The 21607-nt window shown below is 44.2% G+C and overlaps 5 protein-coding genes across 5 annotated transcripts; 2 read left to right on the top strand and 3 right to left on the bottom strand.

Moving 5' to 3' along the window:
- Positions 1-1303, bottom strand: txnl4a (thioredoxin-like 4A). The gene is made up of 4 exons (XM_037264526.1): positions 1153-1303; positions 768-949; positions 420-523; positions 1-336 (listed from the first exon to the last, which is right to left on the bottom strand). Exons 2-4 carry the CDS (start codon positions 918-920, stop codon positions 165-167), a joined length of 429 nt encoding a protein of 142 aa, XP_037120421.1. The 5' UTR covers positions 921-949; positions 1153-1303; the 3' UTR covers positions 1-164.
- Positions 1304-1780: 477 nt separating this feature from the next.
- LOC119130550 (E3 ubiquitin-protein ligase ZNRF2-like) lies at positions 1781-5502 on the bottom strand. Its single transcript, XM_037264395.1, has 4 exons — positions 4701-5502; positions 3411-3506; positions 2969-3074; positions 1781-2601 (listed from the first exon to the last, which is right to left on the bottom strand). Exons 1-4 carry the CDS (start codon positions 5026-5028, stop codon positions 2544-2546), a joined length of 588 nt encoding a protein of 195 aa, XP_037120290.1. The 5' UTR covers positions 5029-5502; the 3' UTR covers positions 1781-2543.
- Positions 5503-6240: 738 nt separating this feature from the next.
- mturn (maturin, neural progenitor differentiation regulator homolog (Xenopus)) lies at positions 6241-10323 on the bottom strand. Its single transcript, XM_037264443.1, has 3 exons — positions 9890-10323; positions 7998-8120; positions 6241-7346 (listed from the first exon to the last, which is right to left on the bottom strand). Exons 1-3 carry the CDS (start codon positions 10046-10048, stop codon positions 7239-7241), a joined length of 390 nt encoding a protein of 129 aa, XP_037120338.1. The 5' UTR covers positions 10049-10323; the 3' UTR covers positions 6241-7238.
- Positions 10324-10838: 515 nt separating this feature from the next.
- On the top strand, positions 10839-17812 carry sh3bp5a (SH3-domain binding protein 5a (BTK-associated)). The gene is made up of 9 exons (XM_037264442.1): positions 10839-11423; positions 11861-11923; positions 13243-13371; positions 15126-15290; positions 15630-15760; positions 15974-16016; positions 16437-16641; positions 16724-17008; positions 17099-17812. The coding sequence occupies exons 1-9, from the start codon at positions 11343-11345 to the stop codon at positions 17263-17265; spliced, it is 1269 nt and encodes a 422-aa protein (XP_037120337.1). The 5' UTR covers positions 10839-11342; the 3' UTR covers positions 17266-17812.
- Positions 17813-18101: 289 nt separating this feature from the next.
- On the top strand, positions 18102-21587 carry LOC119130593 (digestive cysteine proteinase 1-like). Its single transcript, XM_037264441.1, has 11 exons — positions 18102-18284; positions 18836-18895; positions 18965-19057; positions 19365-19537; positions 19637-19898; positions 19974-20169; positions 20252-20445; positions 20519-20610; positions 20705-20866; positions 20948-21137; positions 21203-21587. Exons 1-11 carry the CDS (start codon positions 18236-18238, stop codon positions 21388-21390), a joined length of 1659 nt encoding a protein of 552 aa, XP_037120336.1. The 5' UTR covers positions 18102-18235; the 3' UTR covers positions 21391-21587.
- Positions 21588-21607: the final 20 nt, after the last annotated feature.

The following is a 21607-nucleotide window of genomic DNA, read 5'->3' on the forward strand; positions in this document are numbered from 1 at the left end:
ATTGATATCTGAGTTTATGATGAAAAATGAGGCCTTGATCATTTGTTTTTAGCACAAATAAGTCTGGAGAGTTGAAATAAATGGAAAAACTTTATGAAACTAAACAAAATACAACAGATGTTTAAAAATACCAATCAAGTAAGTCAAAGAATACTATAACAAAATCAATATCTGTATTTTGTGGAATAATCCTTGGGCGAGACCACCAGACCTCGCCCTTTTCTTGCTCCTCGGTACACCGTCTCCACAATGTCTATCATTTCCTGCTTGTCCTCCATTGTCCAATTGATCTTGTTGTTGTTACCGGTGCCCAGATCAATCATGATGTGCTTGTTCCTTGAAGAGAGCGAAGTAGGACATTTGAATGCGAGACAAAATCCTTAATAGGTTTTTGTCCAACCTTTGCCTAAGTATTTTACCTGAAAAAGAACATGACCGTGCAGGGGTCGTACAACTCGTACATCTTGTTGAAGTCAGGCACTTCTGTGATGTCCACCAGATAGATGACAGCAAAGTTTTTCACCTGTCAGAGCAACAATGTTGATTGCTTGTTACAGGAGACAAATGATCCATTACTTTTCCATAATGGCCACTATTAATAATAATAATAATAATAATAATAAACTTTATTTGTATAGCACCGTTCATACAAGAAATGCAGCTCAAAGCGCTTTACAACAATGAAAGAAAAACATGAATACATAAAAACAAAACATTAAGCTGTTTCTGACTGTTAAAAAAAAGCAACAGTTGTAGTCTGCACGAACCTTTTCAGCGATACTATACAGAACCTCGTCCATTTTCATACACGTCGGGTCCCAGTCGTGCCCGAAGCGGATGACGAGCACTCGGTCCTCCTCAGACAGGATGGCTTGGTCGACTTGCCAGCCATTGTGGAGATGCGGTAGCATGTACGACATTTTCAAAAGTCGTTGTCCAATCCCCGCTCCTGAAATGGACAACAATGTCGGATGGATCCGACAAATTAATGTCCTATTTTACAATCATTCTATAATTAGCAACGATTTGAGGAAAAGCCTAGTTGTGTTTAGCGGCTAGCACGGTGGCTAATGCGCTGTCTGGTTAGCTTTACAAATGTCTGTTTAAAACCCTTAATCAAGTAACTGTTAAAAATAGGTGTGACAGGCTTACCTCAGTAAAATAATAAAAAGAGCTCTCCGGCTTAACGAATAGTTTAAAGAGGCCAAATTCAGCGTGTTTACCGCAATTCGAAACAACGTTGCTGTTAGGCTCTCCGTCGTCATCAACATGCGACGGAAGCACATCGTGGTGACGTCAAGTGTTTTGATTTTAATGTTTTGTTAGAGCACCGAAAATTTGAAATAAATTGAATAAAATAAAATAAACTTTAAAAAGAAAAACCGAAGCAGTGCTTATTTTTCACACTTTTTATGTCTAAGTTGTGATTTAAATATTCCTTATATAAATTCCTTATCCTAGTGAAACCTGCGACATTTCTATGTCTATGACATCATCATCCACTGCAAAACAGGACATTGATTCGTTTTTAACTGTTGCTCAAAATTTAGGTGCAAATGTTCGCAAAGCAGCTTGGTATTTATCGTCAGTAAAATAGGGTCAAAATGTCATCTTTAGTTTGGTCAGGCACAATAGACACAATTTGTGACACTAGGAGCACATTCAAGAATATGCACCCTATGATATTGTGATGTAATACTTGCACTTTGGTTATGCTTGTTTTTAACTAAACATCTTTTATGCGACAGTTTTATTGCTTCAAGGTCACATGTTAACGCCGTAAAGAGACGCAATGACAAAACGTTTATTTTCTTGTGCAATTCATTACAGTACAAATAGAAATGACACTGAACAAAGATTCAAAGGTTATAGGAAACTTTCCAGTCTATGACATAGCAGCATATTATGACGCTTCTTTTCAAAGAGCGTCCAAATCACCATTAAGATATGTCCGAGCCTTTCGTCAATTCCACCTTCGACATGCTACACAATTGCATGGATGTGGTTCAGAAAAGCCGAGCATTAAGCTATTTCGTGTTAAGACTATTTGGTCTATGACACATTTGTTTGAATGTCGGGAAAAACAATAAACTACTTCCATCAACGCTAATCATCCTTTAAAGCTGACATAGGCATCTTGTATTCTGTATGGCTGTTTTTCTTTCCCCACATTGTTCAGCCAGTCCAGAACAGGCAACGACAACAACCAGAAAAATCTCTATTGAAATGTCCCATCGCAAAACAGTTCCTTCCGCCGGACCCCAGTTTTTAGGGCAAGGCTCAAGCCAGCAGAGGGCCCAATGAACATTCACGTTGGAGTCGCAAACGGACTTCCGCCAGTAGTTTCCCTCGCACACTCATCGACACACCGAACAAAAATAAAATAAAACCATCGACGTCTCACCCGCGAGGCCGCACGAATAATCCGCTACAAAATCATGTTTTACAATCCCTGATGAGCACTTAAACATAATTACAACACTGGAACGTACAGTGTTAAAAATAAGGTTGGGGTACAGTCAATTGATTGACTATACTCTTTGCTAGTTGGAGGGGTGTTCCGGACACGAGCGATTCACTTCGAACCACTCGTCTATGCACCTGGAAATAAAGAGAGACAGAGAGAGAATTACATCAGAGTTCATAAAAAAGATGATAGAGTTCTTTTAGACATTTAGGGTATTTCTATCCCCGTCAAATTTGACCCAAACAGAATGTAAGGGTTGGGTTGTTATAAATGAGAATGTTGACTTAAGCTCTGACTCAATGTTTGCTTGCCAAGGGAATTTCTTTTAATATGTGAACCCGCTTACAGCCATTGGAAAACAAGTTGGCCAGTCCAAAGTGAAGAATTTGTTTACCAATATACATAAAGCTAAAAAAAAAAATGGTTTCAAGGTGACCTCATCAATCTCGAGCTCAACTCAATAGAAAACCAGTCAAGTGTGCATGTGTGTCTATAAATTACCCTTTATGGTAGATACAGAGGCAGGGGAGTCTGGCAATGGTGTCGCCTTGCTCCAGCTCCTCTAAGCAGATGGCACATTCCCCAGAATCTCTGGACAAGATGTCCTCTGAGATGGAAAAAGAAAAAAAAAATTCAAATAAACAGACATAGTGTCAAATGTCAGAGGAGTTACTGGACCCTGCAACTTTGTAATCTGATCAAATTCCCATACAAGCATTGTATAGAGAAGAAAAAAAAAAAAGATCTGAAGCATGCCGTATGTCTGGCTATATGTATCTATTTATATCGTTAATAACCGACAAGCAGCGATCGTATTACATGTGCGCATGGCCCTGAGACACACTACCATAGAATATAGGCACAGTAATCAATTCAGGCCCATTTATAGTATGAGGAAATGATTTTTTCATAGTGGTGGTGGTCAAGTCAATGTCGCTCTTACTGTTGTAGGTGAGGCGCGATTTGCTGAAACACATGAGCAGATGTTTCTCAATTTCATCCGACGCCATGAACTTGGAACACACAGGACAGTGGAAACCTGTAGAGGAAATGAACACAACCAGGAAGTTGAAGAGGATGTGGTCTCAAAGTGAGAGGTACACAACATCCATCCAGAAACACACTATGTGATCATTTTAGGCTGCAGAGCATGATTTGATTATCTTTTCATTTGAATTTTGCAAGGTCATAATGTACCTCACAAGTCATTCTTCTAGTAGCATGTGACTGACCGCTTTAGTGTTTAATCAAGTCATAATTTGAAGCCTATATATGTGGATTTGGAGCAGCTTCTAGGCCAGATTAACCGGGCATGCGTCCACTAACTGGAGTACGATGAAATCCAAATCGGGAAATGGCCTCTGATGCATCATATGCGCACCATGTGTCCACGAGCAGGGCCAAAAAAAAAGAGGAACAGCATGGGGGACGTGACAGAAGACCTGCTGGCCATCAATGATTACACTTCCTTGTGGGGAAAATCACCATCGACGCCACGAGGCGTCCTATCAGGAGAAGTCACAATAAGGAAATAGCATGGAAAGACTTTGTTTCAAGTCGATGATATAGGGGGGACTGTTTCGAGTAAGTTCTGTTTTGTCTCCTTGAGGACACGCCCCACCAGGAAGTGCGTTGGTGTGTGCGTGCAAATGTGTAACCAGCAGGCAGCTCTTATCTGCTGACCTACATTATGCACTCTTCCCTCTCGCGGTCGCCGTGAAAAACAGGCCGGTTTTGCAAGACGGTTAAAGGAGGGGGTGGGGGGTGGACTCTTAAGCAAAACAGCCACCTGTGGCTGCGATCAAACGGCGACGGCTGTTATAAGTGCCATATGCACCAATGGAAAAATACAAGTCAAGCAAGTGAAGCCTTGTTAAAATACACATACGATAAACTCACATTCATTTTTATAGGACATGCATGATGAAGTTCAGCCACACTGGAGGTGACGTGTCTTTCGGAAAAGAACAATGAGCAGGTGGTGGTTAGCAAGTTTACTTGCCAGATCCCAAACTATGGTGCATGTTTTTATTTGGGTAAAGTGGAGCTTATAGCAGCTGAATTTCTGGGCGCCAAGCATTCACAGCCACCTATCAGTGCAGCTTTTGCATCCATGTCAACCCTCAAACTGAAACCCAATTGAGGATGCATTTTAAGTGAACCGAACAAGGCTGAAAAATGTAACTCTGCAGAATGATCAACATCGACCTCGAGCAACCTGATCTTGATTTACCTGTTAGCAGGCGGGGCGACAGATGAGCCGGTAGAGACCCTATTAGCAGCCTGTGGCCCTCGGGGGTCATCTGGCCCTCGTCATCGCCATCTGTGCCGTCCAGACTTTGATTGAGAGCGTGCGAGCCCGGCCTGCCCCCGGCCGGTATGCTGAGGCCGGAGCTGGTGGGCCCCCCGCCCGTGTACCTGATCCGGGGGCCCTCGGGTCCATTGGTGTACCTGAAACCGGCGAAGCGCTCCCCTCCGCCGGAGTGTCCGGACGGCAGATCGGAGCTGGAATACGCCCGGGTTCTGCCGTCGTACACGGGACTGCTTTGTTTGGCCCCCATGCTGTTGTTCTCTATTGTTTTTGTGATCGGGGCGAAGCTCGTCAAGCTCTTGAGTGGGGCTTAACACATGCTTACCGCCCTGACGATGTGACAGCAACAAAGAAAACGACAGTCAAAGCGACATTGCCGCGTCGAGACAACATCTTAAGGTTCCAGTCTTGTGCGTAAGGTGCGCACTGGCTGACACGCAACTTTAATTTTCCAAACGGGCGTTTTTTTGTTTGTTGATGTTTTGTTTTTTTTCTTCTTCGGCTCGGCAGAGCCCTTCCCCTCCGCTGGTTTAGCAGCGAAACAAAACAAAGGTTGAGGGAAAAAAGGTATAATCTCTTCAAGTGGACGTCATGCCTTGATCCTCCTCGGGCAGACGAGCGTATAAGCAAGAGTTGACACGCATCCCACGTAGTTCAAGTTTGTTTTTTGTTCTCGACTGTGGACAGTCTGGAGAGAAAAATAAAAGGGATTGCGCTCCTCCTCCTCCCGCCGGAAGCGCACGTCTTGAGGAGACTTTGTCGCTTTCACATTAAAAGCCTACGTTCGACTCCCCGATCTCAAATCGCAGTACAATTTAACATTTAAGTTTTTTTGTATTACAGTTACATTTTGATTAGAAGCAATATTATTCAGGTATACGTACATAAAATTGTGTTATGGGTTGCGTGTTTTTCTGTTTTATTTTGAAGTCCGCATTAATTTATTGTCGTTTCCGACCCGTGCTTGACGCCCTGCAGGCTGTTGCTGGCTCAGGACTTGTTGCCATAGCCAATCTCAGGGGAGATTTAGACAAACAATAATTCATGCTCAATTTAACACTTTTGCAAATGCTTTTCTTGCATTAACGACATTACCACAAGTCCAAGCCATTCGATAGACTTAAACCCAATAGAGTCCGCGTTCATATTCAGCTCGATGGGCAATTGAGAGTCTTTGTGTCGTATTTGGGTTGGGCTTGCAGTTGGACATTTGTGTGTTGAAGTTTCCTCCAGTGATTTTGCAGTGGTCCCAAAAATAAAAATAAAGCATGACAAAATTGAACTCCCGGAAAAATTTATTATTGTTTTTCCCAATTCTTTGGTCCGTCCGCCCTGCTGTGCATGGAAGTTTTGCATGAACTTTTTAGCATCTTGAAAAATCCATCATTTTGATGTCTGATGAAACCGATAAAAAAATTCCCCCACTATAAAATAAAAATAAACACAGCACAACAACCCCAAATTAGGTTCACACGCTTTATTGGAACAATTGCAAACAGGCACGCACGTCTCAGGGGACAAACGCAATTAAGATACATCGCATGAGGAAGAAGCGTAGGATGACACTAACGCAGGCTAAAAATAAACCATCTGTGTGGTGAAGGCAGTGGCGGGGTGGCTCCAAGCGGCAAATAGCAACAGAAATCAGATTTACACCATCAGAAAATTTGGGCCATACAACCGGAGTCCATTTCTGTGCCTCGATGTACACCGTATATTTGTGTACCTGTGCTTACTGGACTCCGCCCTTTTCTAGGACCAAAAATGTACATAATGGACTACCCGTGTACAGCATTTGTTAAAGTACGCTAAATTTAAAGGTATATGTGAACAGCTTGTGCTGGGAGAGGCAAGGCAACAACTAGGAAGACCACAGTTAAGAGATAAACGAAGGTGTCATGTGACACAGGAACCAGGAAGAGCACGGCCTTTTGTTGTGACAGTCACAAGATAGCAAATAAAAAGGGGGGGGGGGGGGGGGGGGTCAGTCACCGTACGATGATGTAACGAGTAATTCTCCGTGCCCCTGGCGAGAATGATATGCGTAATATGCTTTTAGGAAACACAGTCAAAACACTTGAGGTTGACTGAGGACAACAAATGGAAAGATTTCCACGCCTCTTTTGTAGAAAGTGGGCTAACGGTCACAATGCGCCTCCCGGGAAGCCGAAGCGGTGCCTCAAGCGCTGCCGTGCTGTGGAAGGTTAACCAAAAACGGTGAATGATTGGATAGGTTTGCGTTGGTGTAGGTCACGTAGCCCTGCTGTGTTTGTGTGCAGGGGACGCTCGGGGACGCTCGGGGTTCAACCAGGCGCAACCAAGTGCATGCCTTTAGAAAGCAAAGCAACATTCAACAACATGACGGCGCAATTTTTTTTTTTTAAGAAGTTGGCCCCGCGCGTGTGTGTCAGCTCAGTAGTGAGGCCCTCAGGATCCCCCGGCCGCCTTCCTCTCTCCTTGTCACTGCTGGCTGACCCCCATCTGCTGGTGGTCGGGCCCCGGCTCGCCCTCCACGTCGGCGTGGTAGTGCTCAAACGTCTCGTCTTCTATGTCATGCAGCCCCAGCAGCTAAACGGGAGGAGACGGACAATTTGGAGTTTTAACACACACGGACAGGACGGCATGTATTTTGGTCAATAGCCTGGCTGCTTTTTAATTAGGTATTTTTTTAATGCATTCAGTCAAAAGTCCGTTTTAAGAAACTTGAAGTTTTGGACAGTTACTGTGGCAAAAATATTGAGTCGAATTGATGACTTAAGCAAGTTGTGCTTATTTGTACATTAGCCACGCTCCACCCAATCTGTACTTAGGACGAAATAAGGTGTTCAAAAACAAGATGGAAAATAAATAAATAAATGGTTGTAAAAGCTTGCACATGAAATAAAATAAGTCATATCTCAATTTAAACAGTTCAATGTATTAAGCTTCAAAGTTAAATTTGAAAGATCTTATCAAGTGAGTTTTTAAAAAAAATATATTATCCATGTTTGAAGCCAATTTGCTAAAACAGTGCAAACCTTTTCACCATTTCACGTTTCCAGATCCAGTTGGACGCACTTTTGCTCAAATCAGTGCTAATCCGGTGCAAGTGACTTACTTAGACATTATTACTCTGAATAATTCAAGATTGTTTATCCGTTCCAGTTTGGGGAGAGCCGCCAACTCTGCATTCTGAGGTCACTGTGTGTGCGAAAGTGTGTTAATCAGTGTTTATCTTACAGGCCTGAAGGACGTGAAGACCTTCTGCAGCACCTCCAGCAGGGTCTTCTTGCCGCAGGACGAGATGTAATCCTGAGCCAGCTGTAAAAATGGTAGGCAGTCCTCGCTCTCACTCCACACGTGCTGTACAAACATAAATTTCATCATAAGCATAAAACAAAAAAAAGTCAGCTATCTGGCTCCAGTTTGCGGCCTACGCTTTTTTTTTTTTTCTAGGTCAGGGTCAGCCGAGGGGAAAGTAGCTACACACACCTGCAAATCTTGATGAGTTTTTAGACATATTGAGAAGCCCCCACGCAACTTTTTCAAGCGGGCCTTGATAAGATGAATCAATGAGGCCTGTATAAGCACGTCGGATGACGGTAATAAGCCATCGCGTTTACTTCCTCATTACAGTAAAGGAAATGAAAGATCATTTCTGCACTTATTAGGGTGCACGCTTGCTTTGTAGTGTTGGTTAAACACAGTCCAAAGGTCCCGTACAGTTACCTAGTCAAAGTATTTGTCAGAAAATGATTTATTTACTATGAATCATATTTATTATATATTTCAACTCTTGATTAACCTGCGCATTCCCCCGTTTGACCTGCTATTCATACAACAGAACTTTGTGTTCAAATAAACTGGCCAAGCTTCACTTCTCCTCATTGCTGTTTTCAGCGCCGCGTTGCATAATACCGAGGAGTGTTTCTAATATTTTGACAAAACAAAGGCAGTTTCTCGTCATGATGTTTAGCAACTAACCCAGACCCTGACGAGCACAGTGGATTGGCGAGGTGTACCTAATGATGTGGCTGGTGAGTTGACCGCGCCTTTGTTTGGTTGGTGCCAATGGACTAAATAGCTGAGAGGTGTTGTTTGAAAATAACCAAATATTTGAATCTGTGGTTCACATTGTTGATTATGGTAAAAGCCGCTCCAAGTGTTTGGTATTCATCAGCATCTCCACCTATTATCGGGCACACCCTTGTGTGGGAACAGTTGGCTTGATCTCTTGCATGGATCACTCTTGAGTGACAAATGAAACATCTACAAGGTCAGGCGCCGGATCATGTGACTTGCGTGACCTATTTCAATGGGAGTTCATGTTGTGTTGCAGCGCTCTCTAGTGGATTGTTTCCCAAGGCGCATCTTTTACAGTGGAAATGGCTCACGCTCCCAAACCAAAATAGCTTGAACTATTTGGAACGGTGATCTTAAGAGCAACAGGTGCATGCATCGGTTAAAAGTACCGTCTGCCATCTAGTGGAAGAGCCTTTAATAGTTCTGCTCGTCACTATGCGCCATCAGTATGAATAGACACATTGTGGTATAGAAATAATATATTTTTCCCCCTTGAGAGCATTTGATGTGTCCTGCAATTTTGCCCTGGATGCAAAAAAAAAAACTATGATTAAAAGTTAGAGAAGAGGCTCCTTGTGATGAAGCAAAGACCTGATCAACCCAACATGGCAATGCATCGAGTCTTTGTCCAGAATTCGGTTGAGCAACAAGGCTTAGCTTACTGCATGTAGCCATGCAGGCCTAATGCATTATTGTGCTTATCCCCCGCCTCCTTGACACAGCTTTGGATAAGACACGTATGACTGATTTATATCATAACTCCAGCAGTCGCCACTGTTTTGGACCGGCCTTTTCTGACCACCGTCAACCTTGGGGATGATGGTGCAAATCTGCGTTTGGTGCATGATTGCATAATATGACACCGCAGCGAGCAGATTGTGACATGTAATGAATGCATCATAATCCAACCGGGGGGGGGGCTTTATTTGAGTGGGGGAACGGGGTGCATGACATCATTCGTTCCTTCCTCCGCGTCCACGGGGACCCCGCCTATGCTAGAACACACACGCATGCATGTGCGGGATATTTATAGCGAGAGGCCCACTCACGAAAGTGTCGGTTCCGCCGGGGCACAGCACGTAGAAGGAGACGCCGGGCTCCGCGTAGAAGTCCAGCCGCCTCTCGTCGTCCTCCTCGGCAAAGATGAGATCGAACGGGTTCCCCGAGCACCACTTCTCGGCCGCCTCCACCAGATGCTTGAACTCCATCCTCGGTTAGCCCCCTCTCGCTGCCTCCCTTCCTCCTCCTTCTTCTTCTTCTTCTTCCGACGCCCAAAGGTGCTCCTCGATGCGGATGTTGAAGAGAGACAAAGAGGAGGCGAGCTGGTGGTCGCATCAGCAGCCGCCTTTCGCTCTGCGCATCTCCTCTTTCAAAAGAAGTCAGTAGGAAGAGAGCGCCATTCCGCTCCGTTATGAACGCAGTCCGGCGGGCGAGTGAGTGCATGATGCACACGCAAAGGGGGACGCTGGAAAAAAAAAAAAAAAAAAACAGAAGAAGAAAAAAACGCGATGACGAACGCTGATCCAAGCAGGCGTCCATGTTGGAGCGTCTGGCTTTTTCCTCTCTCATTTTCTGCGCACCTTTCCGCATATTGAGCAGAGAAATATCATAGCTTTAATAATGGTAGAAGTCACTTGATGTTAATGCAAACATACACTTCTTATGAACCACGTGGCACCGTCATGAAGAGGAATAGGCTCGCTGGACACTTTATTAGGTACACCTGCATCAATTCAGGCTGTTGCATTTAGAGCGGTGTTGTCCGTGGACAGTGTAATGTGTGTATTGAATGAATTTACAGCCATTTATATTTGTTAATTGTTCAAATTAACCAATAATAAAAAAAAAATAGCACATATTAGGTGGACTTGAATAGAATTTAGCTAGGGTAGAAGAGTCATTTTAGAGTTTATTTTTTTATTTTAAGTGTTTATTTCGTGATTTGATTTATTTTATAATATTAAATATTTCAAGCACACAAATCTCCACCAAATCAAAGCATTAAAATAGGTAGATTTATGTTCGTGTCTTGCACGTTTCCTCGTCGCCACAAGAGGGCGTGCGCCGCTAGGTGTTCTGGCCTGTATGATTGGCGTTGGATCCAGTTCCACGTGAACTTGCGCTAAAACCGGAAACATCACGCGAGCGCGTGCGTCAAGTAAATGTGTCATATCCTAATTACATTCCTCTACATTTATTTTGAAGGCAATCACCGGATGTTGCATTTATATGTGTCATCAAACTTGACTGCTTTCCTCCCTTCTGTCGACTTGGGTCCCTGAGGTTGTGATCCACGGCAGTGTGTCGGCTGGCTCCCCCGCGGCCAGACAGGCGTGCAGGGATCCCCTCCAGCATCCCGGAGAAGCGCCCAAAGAGCCCGATGCACGCCACGGTGGGTGAAGAGTGGGGGGCTCATCATTGGCTGACACCCGGTTACCCACCAGCCCACTCCACCCTGTGTCGAACTGGGTTCTAAGCGAGCTGAGGACAGTCTAAATAACAATGGAGCCTTTGCAAAATGGGACCGATTATGAGGAAGACTGCCGAGGTGCTGAGGAGGAAGAGGTTGACCCAAGAATCCAGGTGAGATGACTTATAAGTGATAAAATGGAAAACTTTTAATGACTTTTGTTGCAGAATGTTTGCAAGTGTCAAACAACTAATTCTGGGAGTTGATTGATTATTCAAATTCCCTGCTATCCAGCTTCATGTCTGTGACATTGTTTATTATCTGTCTACTTATGCCTCCAGTCGTCATGGTAACTGATGAGACGGGACGGTCCCCTCAAAACTAATCGTATAATATGCTATCAAGTCCTCCTGATTCTCAATCCTTGAAGTATTTGGATGAAACTGTGCTATATAAGACACATGCCTAATATATCGCATTTAAAAGCATCAGTATGCTCCCACAATGTGTGTTTTCATGCCATAGCCAACTCCGCTAATTTCATCAAGAGAAACTGCTTTTAACCTCGATCCAATCCGTGTTTGTCTCCATCTGTGTTTACTGCAAACAGGGAGAGCTGGAGAAGTTAAACCAGTCCACAGATGACATCAATCGCTGGGAGAGCGAGCTGGAGGTAATAAACAGAAGACTTCTTTCTCCGCTGTCACGGTGCACTTTTCTACCTTGCCTAAACGCATTTCGAGATCCTCCAAGCAACAAGGAGAGATGATTCTTCTCGTTTGGCTTAATGCTTTCGAAAATTGCCTAGCGACGTGAACCGTTTCTCAAAATAGTTCCTCTGTGAACGCCTTGCAAAGATGGAAAAAAAGACGAATAAGGACTAAGAGATGCTAGCAATGCTAATTTTGCAGTTTGGCAGTTGCCGTGGTTTCATAATACTTCAAGCAACAGATCTTTAAACACACATGGTGGCGTGCTACAGATATAACAATACACACTGGCACATATTCTTTATCCTCTGTGAAGAGCGACTACGATTGGATGGTATTATCTTAAGCAAATCTCCATGTCTTGTCTGTCCTCACATTGACTTTGTTCTATTTGGGACACTTGTGAGAGTCCCAAGTGTCTCCCATAAACAACCCTTATCCTTCCTGTAAAAACAAACCAACTATCCAAAATGGATGCCAAGCATTTTTAGTTTCCACGGCCATTCTTGTAGTTAGCCGTGTGGCAGGATGAAATTAGTCGCTGGCAAAACAGTCCGGAGATTGCGGTTTTCCCATTCTTGCTCCACTCCCTTCCAACAATGCAGTCAATTCAGTCTAACCACCAAGAACAGAAGAAGAGTAGTTTGAGTTTACTACATTGATATGTGTTAACACAACTAAAGTTGTTCTTTCTAAAAAAGAGAAGCATAAAAGCAACGGCGCTCCATGCTGGGTCAGGAAGTGGGGGAACGCTGCGATGTCACAGGGAAGCACACTTCCTGTGTTTCCGCCCTCGAGGTCACTTTTATGAACAGGATACAGGTGTCGCCGCCGCCGTCCTGCAGCGTACGCGCTTTAAATGGGTTCGCCACGACTTCAATGATGAGAACTGCTTCGTCAGCAGAATTGCAGATTAGTTTGGAAACAGACATTCCTTTTTGCTTTCAATTCAATGCAGTTGTCACACTTTTGTTCTCATATTGATGAATACATTGGAGTAGACCTCCTTCCATGCTGCGGCCCAAAGTAACAATAACAACAAGGGAAATTGTGTACAGCACTGATGACAAGAATTTTATTTGTAATCCAGAGTACTGATTCAGTTGCGGCCAAGCTCCCTCCCGCTGCTTCAAATCACATTGAACAAGAGTAGCTTGGCCGCTTTAATCAAAAAAACCACAACCACGCTGGCCTCATGACAGCGCTTAGAGGAATTTAGCTCTCATTTTGTCTCATCTTTGCACAATTTGGCCCACACTAAAGCGGGTGTGTGCATTTGCAGGAATTCCGCCAACGCTTCCGCGCCGTGTTGGTGGAAGCCACCGTCAAGCTGGACGAGCAGGTGAAGAAGATCGGACGGGCCGTGGAGGACTCCAAACCTTATTGGGAGGCTCGCAAAATAGCCAGACAGGTACACACACACACACTGGATGAGTTGGAAAGCGGATTAACTGCGAGACGCTTGAAAGAACTCGTCTCATATCTACTTAAAAGGCGAGCGTACACACGTGACGTCTATTTTTAAAGCACCTCTGTATATTAAACCGAGTTTGACACTTGCGTGTCATTGCCGTGCAGTCAAAACATAAATAGATGGTGTGATTTGACGCCACCGTTTGCCGCGTGGGATGGGACCAAAGTGCACGTGAGGGGGATCAGAATGCGCGTGCGCGTATTTAAAGGGGGCTTAACCACCACGCAAAGCCCATGAAGGCCTCAGGGTTCATCCGGCATATTGTCCGCTTATGATTTATAGACGGCGACGTTTAATGTTTCAAACGTGACCCACTTCGGAGAGATCCAAATGCCTGCCTGACCGTGTCACACGTGCACGCTCGCGCATTTCATTTGCCCTCCCCCCTCTGGAAGCACCATGTTTTTTTCCACTTACATTCCAACAAATTTGAGAAGGGGGAGTTGCGATGTGGAAATTTGCACGAGCTGTCCTGTCTTTTGTCTTGTGCAACAGTGTCTGTCTGTCTGCATGTGCGTGTATTCTGCGGATAAACGACTCAAGTGCTGACGAACCGGTAAAGACAAAAATGGTCAAATAAGGTTTTTGTGTCTCCAAGATTTATTATTATTAGTGTTACAATAATATTTGCTTTTGGCAGGCAGAGCTGACTCAAACTATTTATGTGACATAACCCAGAATGGGAAAGGAAGTGTGCTGTTTTTTCTTTTTTTAACTTCCACCCTGACAAAACGAGTGAGTGATTATTTCGTTTTGTAGTCCTCATGCCATGAATGATCTTAGCATTGCATAGCCTGGGAAATGGGTCATACGAGTCACGCAATCAGTTTGTAACATCGAGCAGAGCAGATCGCACCCAAAGTGCTATCTTCACTCGCCTTGGATATCATGACAGTGTCAAGGCAGGTGGTGTCACCTTTGCGCCTGCTGACGTCATTGCTGGGGGGCTATCTTCAGTCGGGGGTGACACCAGGCGATCGGGGGGTGCGTGGGAAACAAACGTTACACAGCTTTAAACTCCCACTGACTATTGCAAGATCAAAAAAAAATTATGCTAACATATTTTAATGAAAAATATTTGAAATGACTTTAATTGGCGGTATAAAATAAATGTTCCATTTTTAAATAAAAAGAAAATGGAGTTTTATATTTGAAGAGGTCAACAAGAGGAGCAAACTTGTTTCAATAACCATTCAATTGTTACCAAAATAAGTCATAAATACATCAAAACCTATTCGTACCATTTTTGCCCCAAAGCAAATTTCTTTTCGCCTTCCTTAATCTTACTTAGCCATCTTAAATTTATGATGCAATCATGATATTTCCGTTGTGGCAATAGCGCCTTATCCTGTCAGCAGCACAATATGTAACATGAAAACATGAATGCACCATTCTAACGGCATTGTTTTTGCAACATCAGCCAAAAACAATCATGCATTCAAAAACTATTTTTTTTTTATCATCTGATAAAAGCACACTCTGTATGGTGCCGATTCCATCACACAATCCTATTGAGGGCAAAAGTTTAAGCGTGGAATTTTGTATCCAGTTTTTGTATTGGCCGTGATTAAATATGAATGTCGGTGGTGGGCCGCGCGGCGCGATGGGAATAACAGTCCCATTGACAGCGAGCATGAGTTGGAGGAGCCCACCAAATATTTTAATTTGTGCCCTTTTTTGACATCCGTCAGGCCCAGGTCGAAGCCCAGAAGGCCACCCAGGAGTTCCATCGGGCGGTGGAGATCCTGCGGGCCGCCAAGGAGACAATCTCCCTGGCCGAGGAGAGACTGCTGGAGGAGGACAGCCGCCAGTTTGACTCGGCCTGGCAGGAAATGCTTAATCATGCCACGCAGAGGGTGGGTGCGCATGCGATAACTTGACATTGCCACACATCCAAAACCTCACATATGTTTGGACACGTGCTTGATAAATAGCTTTAACAAGAAGACTCTACATTTTTCTATAGCTGCAAATGTCACGATGAGTACCGTAATTTTCGGACTATAAGTCGCGGTTTTTTTCATAGTTTGGGTGGGGGGGCGACTTATACTCAGGAGCGACGTATATACATATATATGTTTTTTTTCACTTTTTTTGGGCATTTTATGGCTGGTGCGACTTATACTCCGGTGCGACTTATAGTCCGAAAATTACGGTAGTTTGTTTATCGAATCTACTTCCATGCTTTTGCGCAGGTAATGGAGGCCGAGCAAACCCGAATGCGCAGCGAGGCCGAGCACAAGACGACGGCGGCCAACTACACGTCCTGCATCAGCCACATGAAGCAACTGGAAAAGAAACTTAAACGCTCCATCAACAAATCAAAGTGGGTCTGCTTTTTTGTTTTGCCTTCTTGTGTGCGCTTCCAGAGGCAAAGCAAAACGGGGCTGTGTTGATCAAGTCCAGATGTTTCTCTTCTGACTTGTTGGGGTGTAACTGCCTTTTGTAAGAGCCCAGGAATGCCAGTGGTCAGAGTGGAGTGGGTTTTTCAGTTTCCTCCCCCACTCACTCTTTGGCTTCTTTGTGTCTCCCCCTGCAGGCCGTATTTTGAATTGAAAGCAAAGTATTATCTCCAGCTTGAGGTAGGTGCGTGCACCACGACACGCAAAATGAACTCAAGCACATTCGGTGTTCACCGCTCCATTATGCAAATCGTGTTTGCGTTTTAACTAATGATTATCCTGATCGGAGCTGGGCAAAGTATGTTGCTGAATCCCATTCAGTGAGCATCACGTACTCATGTCATCTTTGTTCTGTTAGTTGAGTTTTTTTTCACCTGAAGTCAGAATGTATCACTGTGAAATGTAGTTTAAATATTTACCTTTCTTCAAACCGGCCCAGTGATTGATTAACTTTGCTTATGACATCGTTTGTCACATCCTGTTAAAGTTTACTGTTAAACTGACACACAAAACAAAAAAGATATTGAAACCTTCTCACTCAATGCTAGCATATGATATGAAACAGGCTGGTAAAAACTAGCATGAATTCATTCATTTTAGCAACTGAAGCGTCACGTGGACGAGAGGCAGGCTAAGCTGGTGGTGGCTAAAGCCGAGTACCGCGGCGCCCTTCGCCGCCTGGAAAGCATCTCCGAGGAAATCCACGCCCAGCGCCGCTCCTTCGAGACCCGAGGGCGGGGGGTTGGGGCCGAGCTCGACGGCGAGGACCTCGAGGGCTTCTCCGTGGATTGCGACGGCATATCGAGTGAGTGTCGCGATGGAAAAAGCTTGAGGGGTAATTCAAACTGATTTTTTGGTCCTCACACGAGTGTTTCACGTGTGTGCAGTGGTGTCGGTGTCCATGGACGACGACTCAGAGGAAGACGCTCAGTCCGCCTCATCCAGTCCGTCCACCTCCGCCACCCTGGACATGCCCTCACCGCCATCCGAGACCTCCATTCTCCACACACCTTCCTCCCCATCCTCTTCCTGCTCCGGTGCTTTGGATGTTGCCAGCCCGTGCAGCTCTCACTGCACAGACTCACCGTGCGGTTCTGCCCATGGCTCGCCTCTTCTGGGCCCTCGGAGCCAGTGCAGCGGAGCCTCCTCCCCGGACTGTGACCAGGAGAGAGGTGGGTGCAAACAATTTCAATAATAAAAAAAGAAATTTCAAAGTGGACCTTTTAATGTCACTAAGGTTAGTCTCTCCTTTCGGCCTGCAGGAGACCGAGCAGAGGGCGCCGAAGCCACATTGGAAGGCAACCTGAGCAGGCTTAACGTGACCGTTGCACACACCCAACAAGACAATGATGAGGATAAAAAGGAGACAGAACACTTGAGCAATGAACTCCCCCTACCGTCAAACTCTCCCCTACTCAACAGCGTCTAACCGGGATGATCTCCATCAATCTCCATGAAAAGTGCCATAAATGACAGTGTAGCCATTTGAATCCATCCAGTGACTAAATAATCAAGTATCAGTGCTCATCTAAGGACCGTAATCTTCCTTGCTTCACGAGAACTCATCTACTCATACTGCAATTTGATCATGTTAAGGACTGCAATAGGTCATGTAAATAGTCCCAAAATGAGGAATTCACAAAGTAAACCAAAAAAGTGTTGTTTTTTAATTGTGCTTATATTTTATAATGCTGAATAGCTCCCTCTAGTGCACATTGACCTATATTTATAGTCTTCTTGTATTTGAACATTATTGGGTGTTTGTTGTTCATGTTTAATGCAAAATAACAAGCAATAAATGTGTGCTTTAGGTGATATTTTTTTTCACTCCATAGATGAACACATTTTAGAATGAGCTATGCATTATGGAAATTCTCTCATTTGTTTGTCTTCCATTTAAATCCTTTCAGTATTCAGCATAAACAATATAAATAACGGATTAAATAGTTTAAATTCATTGCATTTTAATCAAAACATTAAAAAAATGCACATAAATATAATGTAAAAACATGACTGTGTGTTATTTGTTACATTAGCGTTTAGGAAAGATGTATTCTGAAAAATAGGACGAAATATGACTGTTTAGCAAGTTTCCGTTCAAATAAATACAATATAAGCGTTTTTTCTCCATTTTTACGTCTGTCAGCTGCGGGAAAATGATCACATGACTAAGAATCACATGATTCTCTGACAAAGCCCGCCCTCTCTCTATCTGATTGGGCAACACACTTACGGACTCTTCTGTGATTGGACAGCGAAAAGGACTGACCCCCATGGTTCCGATTTTGTTTACGTGTGAATGAGTCACAGTTTGTAGAGAGATGCGTCTTGTTTTGATGTAGATCCTCACGTTTGTTTTTTAATCTTTTATAGTTTTAATCTAATATAGTGATCGGAACATGACGCGGTTGTGGTTCGTCGTTGCCGTTCTGCTGTGGACTGTCTTGGGTAAGGCTACCGTGCTTGCAATTAGCTCAGGGTTGTAAACGAATATGACGTTATATTGTTTTAATCAAAATTGTTGTCATTATTTCATGGCAGTCAACGTTCTGGTTTGTTTTTTGCAGTATTCTGCATTAACACTAACAGCAAAGTTTACGTCGTTTATGTAAAAAAAAAAAAGAAGACAAACAAAATCCAATACCAAAATCCATTTATAAATCTGTTAATTTAAAGTCTGCTTCCCGTTTAAGCAAAAAGTAATGAGGTTATCCATATCGTGTGGTACCCTAATTTGCATATAGAATATGGCCTTTAATTCGACATATGTATGACGTCAATCATTGGCCAACCTGAAATGACACAAAACACAATGTGATTAGTGAAGTGGCTGACTGGGCTAATTGTTTCCACGAGACAGTCATTCCTGCTATTTTGCTCTACAATGAATGAAAACAAGATTAAGTTCATCTTATCTGTGTATCATGTAAACACATCTCCTTACCTTTACTTTCAATAAGTCTTGTCTGGAAAATAAATCAGCTTATCTTTGTTTGCAGGTTCTGAAGCAAAAGCGTTGCCTTCCCTTCCCGATTTTGGGCGTGCTTATCATGTGAAAGGTGAGCAAAAACAATTCACTGTTTGCTTTTGTCATCAGCGCTTTATCTCATGATAATGTTTCCTTACAGGAGTGATTTTGTTGCCCTATGCTGAAATTCGGGAGCCCTTTGAGGCCTGGTTTGACCTGAAGGCAAAGTCCAGCCGTATAGACTACTACCATGGTGAGTGTTTTTTCTTCTTCATTCTTGGCGGGTTGTGAAACCGAGAAACCACACTGGATTGCATGCAAACGACTGGAGTGGAACAGAAACTCTTTTTACTCATCATGTGACCTTGTTCTATTTACATTTCTGCAATAGACAGTTTTGTGTTTTTTTCTGATTGTTTTTACAAAACATTGGCATTTAAACATTCAGAAAAAGCTTCACATGAAAAGGAAAATTACGATGTTTCTTGACATTAGCAGTGTATTTCCATGTCAACATTGAATCCAAAACAAGATTGTTATCATCTCATTTATTCTAACAGGACAAGTGTCAACATACCAGCTGGGGGCCGAGCAGCCATGGGGGGTTTCCTACAAGATCACCCCCGAGACCACCGAGGAAGAGCTGAACGTAATGAAATGCTTCCAGGTCAACGGGACCAAGGAGGAACCCGTCAAGACCCAAGCGGCCCTGCCTGACGTGGACGGCTTTCAGGTCTTTGTCACGGTTTCCGTTCCTTTGTTGATGACATCCACGATTTCATCCTTGTTTTTATTTCGACTTCATCTCTGAGTATTTGTGTTTCCTCCCCAGTTCCTAAGGATGGAGTACTATAGCGGCTCCCTATGTGAAGTGTGGCAGAACGTGACCACCGTTGGCAACAAGAAGAACACCTACACGCTGTGGGTGACCCGATCGGAGAAGCGGGCCGACGGCCGGACGGATCCGGCCACGCCTCTGCACTACGAGATGATGGGCTACAACACGCTGCTGGGCTCCCATTTTGACAAGTACCTGGTGGATTATAAGGAGTTCTCGTCCAACGTGGACCCCATGGTGTTCTCCCTCCCAGAAGGTTTGCCAAAAAAAAAAAAAAGGAAATAAAAATGAGGGCAGTATTATAAGAAGAAAATAAAACATTGTTGGACAGGTATGACTTGTGGAGGATTCCCCGGTCCAGGAGTGGAGCATCACATGCTGGCCAATCCCATGAAAGATCTCATCCACACGTCGTCTTTGGGCCACTCGCGGCGCATCTTCGACCATTTTAAGGAGAAATTTGAGCGTCGGTACAGCGACCAGAGGGAGCACGAGGAGAGAGAGCAGGCTTTTCTCCACAATCTCAGGTGGGCGGGCCTTGCTAATTTTTTATTTTCCTTTTTTCTATCCATTTTTTAAAGATTGAATTTGCATTGCGTCTCCTTGCAGATACGTCCACTCCAAGAACAGAGCGGGACTGTCCTTCACATTGGCGCTCAACTCCCTGTCTGACCGCACCATGTCGGAGATGGCCGCCATGAGGGGACGCAAACGTGGAAAGACCACCAACCGAGGACGCCCATTCCCCACCCACAAATATGAAGGAGTCAAAGTCCCCGAGTCACTGGACTGGCGCCTTTACGGTGAGTCGCCCCCCCCCCCCCGTCGTTCCTGAACTCTTTCATGTATTTATTTGTTTTCATTTTTTTATGACAGGCGCTGTGACGCCAGTGAAGGACCAAGCCATCTGCGGCTCCTGCTGGAGCTTTGCCACCACGGGGGCTTTAGAAGGAGCTCTCTTTTTGAAGGTTAATGAAAATCTACAAGAATGGTTTTATGCAAATAATATCATTCTGTTGCATAATACATCATCCTTTATGTTATTCTTGTTTTCCCCCCCAGACGGGTTCCCTGCAGGTTCTCTCCCAGCAGATGCTTGTGGACTGCACGTGGGGCTTTGGTAACAATGGCTGCGACGGCGGCGAGGAGTGGCGCGCTTACGAGTGGATCATGAAACACGGAGGCATTGCCACGACCGAGACCTATGGTGCATATATGGGCATGGTGAGAACATATCATTGAGCATTTTAAAATCATTTCAAGCTTTATTCGACACCGTGCATGAAAACTCTTGTGGGCACACAGAACGGCTTTTGTCACACCAACGCATCGCAGCTGACGGCGCACGTCCAAAGCTACACCAACGTGACGTCGGGCGACGCCGACGCGCTGAGGTTGGCGCTGTTCAAGAACGGACCCGTGGCCATCAGCATCGACGCCGGGCACAGATCCTTCGTCTTCTACAGCCACGGCGTCTACTATGAACCCGCCTGCGGTATGACAATACAATTCAGGTCAAGAAGATGCAAAATGAATCCACGCAATTTTCTTATTCCTCAGGTAACACCACCGATTCACTTGACCACGCCGTGCTCGCCGTGGGATACGGCATCTTAAACGGAGAGCCCTACTGGTTAGTAAAGAACTCATGGTCCACCTACTGGGGCAACGACGGCTACATCCTCATGTCCACCAAAGACAATAATTGCGGCGTTACCACCGACGCCACCTACGTCACATTAGCCTAGAAAATTTACGATATATTCAATTTACATGATGTGCTTCTGATGAAAGAAATCAATGGAGTCGCTCTTCATTTTGATTTTAAACTACGTGATGCTGGAATTTTAAATTTGGGAGATTTTTTTTTAATGCCACTATTCAAGTTGCCTGTGAATGAATGAGTGAAAAAATGTGCAGAAATAAAATTTGTCAGCGTGAATCATTTAGTTTCTGAATCCGCTA

This window comes from Syngnathus acus, chromosome 11 (assembly GCF_901709675.1).
Source record: "Syngnathus acus chromosome 11, fSynAcu1.2, whole genome shotgun sequence".
Classification (NCBI taxonomy): Eukaryota; Metazoa; Chordata; class Actinopteri; order Syngnathiformes; family Syngnathidae; genus Syngnathus; species Syngnathus acus.

Excerpts from the sequence above, each read along its gene's own strand:
- txnl4a (XM_037264526.1), bottom strand. The coding sequence starts at position 920 with ATGTCGTACATGCTACCGCATCTCCACAATGGCTGGCAAGTCGACCAA. Across the intron at positions 524-767 it reads TGTATAGTATCGCTGAAAAG|GTGAAAAACTTTGCTGTCAT; the intron begins GTTCGTGCAGAC and ends TTGCTCTGACAG. Across the intron at positions 337-419 it reads ACGGTCATGTTCTTTTTCAG|GAACAAGCACATCATGATTG; the intron begins GTAAAATACTTA and ends GCTCTCTTCAAG.
- LOC119130550 (XM_037264395.1), bottom strand. The coding sequence starts at position 5,028 with ATGGGGGCCAAACAAAGCAGTCCCGTGTACGACGGCAGAACCCGGGCG. Across the intron at positions 3,075-3,410 it reads ATCGCGCCTCACCTACAACA|AGGACATCTTGTCCAGAGAT; the intron begins GTAAGAGCGACA and ends TTTCCATCTCAG. Across the intron at positions 2,602-2,968 it reads CTCTGTATCTACCATAAAGG|GTGCATAGACGAGTGGTTCG; the intron begins GTAATTTATAGA and ends CTTTATTTCCAG.
- mturn (XM_037264443.1), bottom strand. The coding sequence starts at position 10,048 with ATGGAGTTCAAGCATCTGGTGGAGGCGGCCGAGAAGTGGTGCTCGGGG. Across the intron at positions 8,121-9,889 it reads CCGGCGGAACCGACACTTTC|CACGTGTGGAGTGAGAGCGA; the intron begins GTGAGTGGGCCT and ends ATGTTTGTACAG. Across the intron at positions 7,347-7,997 it reads TCTTCACGTCCTTCAGGCCT|CTGCTGGGGCTGCATGACAT; the intron begins GTAAGATAAACA and ends CCTCCCGTTTAG.
- sh3bp5a (XM_037264442.1), top strand. The coding sequence starts at position 11,343 with ATGGAGCCTTTGCAAAATGGGACCGATTATGAGGAAGACTGCCGAGGT. Across the intron at positions 13,372-15,125 it reads CTCGCAAAATAGCCAGACAG|GCCCAGGTCGAAGCCCAGAA; the intron begins GTACACACACAC and ends GACATCCGTCAG. Across the intron at positions 16,642-16,723 it reads GGATTGCGACGGCATATCGA|TGGTGTCGGTGTCCATGGAC; the intron begins GTGAGTGTCGCG and ends ACGTGTGTGCAG.
- LOC119130593 (XM_037264441.1), top strand. The coding sequence starts at position 18,236 with ATGACGCGGTTGTGGTTCGTCGTTGCCGTTCTGCTGTGGACTGTCTTG. Across the intron at positions 18,285-18,835 it reads TCTGCTGTGGACTGTCTTGG|GTTCTGAAGCAAAAGCGTTG; the intron begins GTAAGGCTACCG and ends CTTTGTTTGCAG. Across the intron at positions 20,611-20,704 it reads AAGGAGCTCTCTTTTTGAAG|ACGGGTTCCCTGCAGGTTCT; the intron begins GTTAATGAAAAT and ends TTTCCCCCCCAG.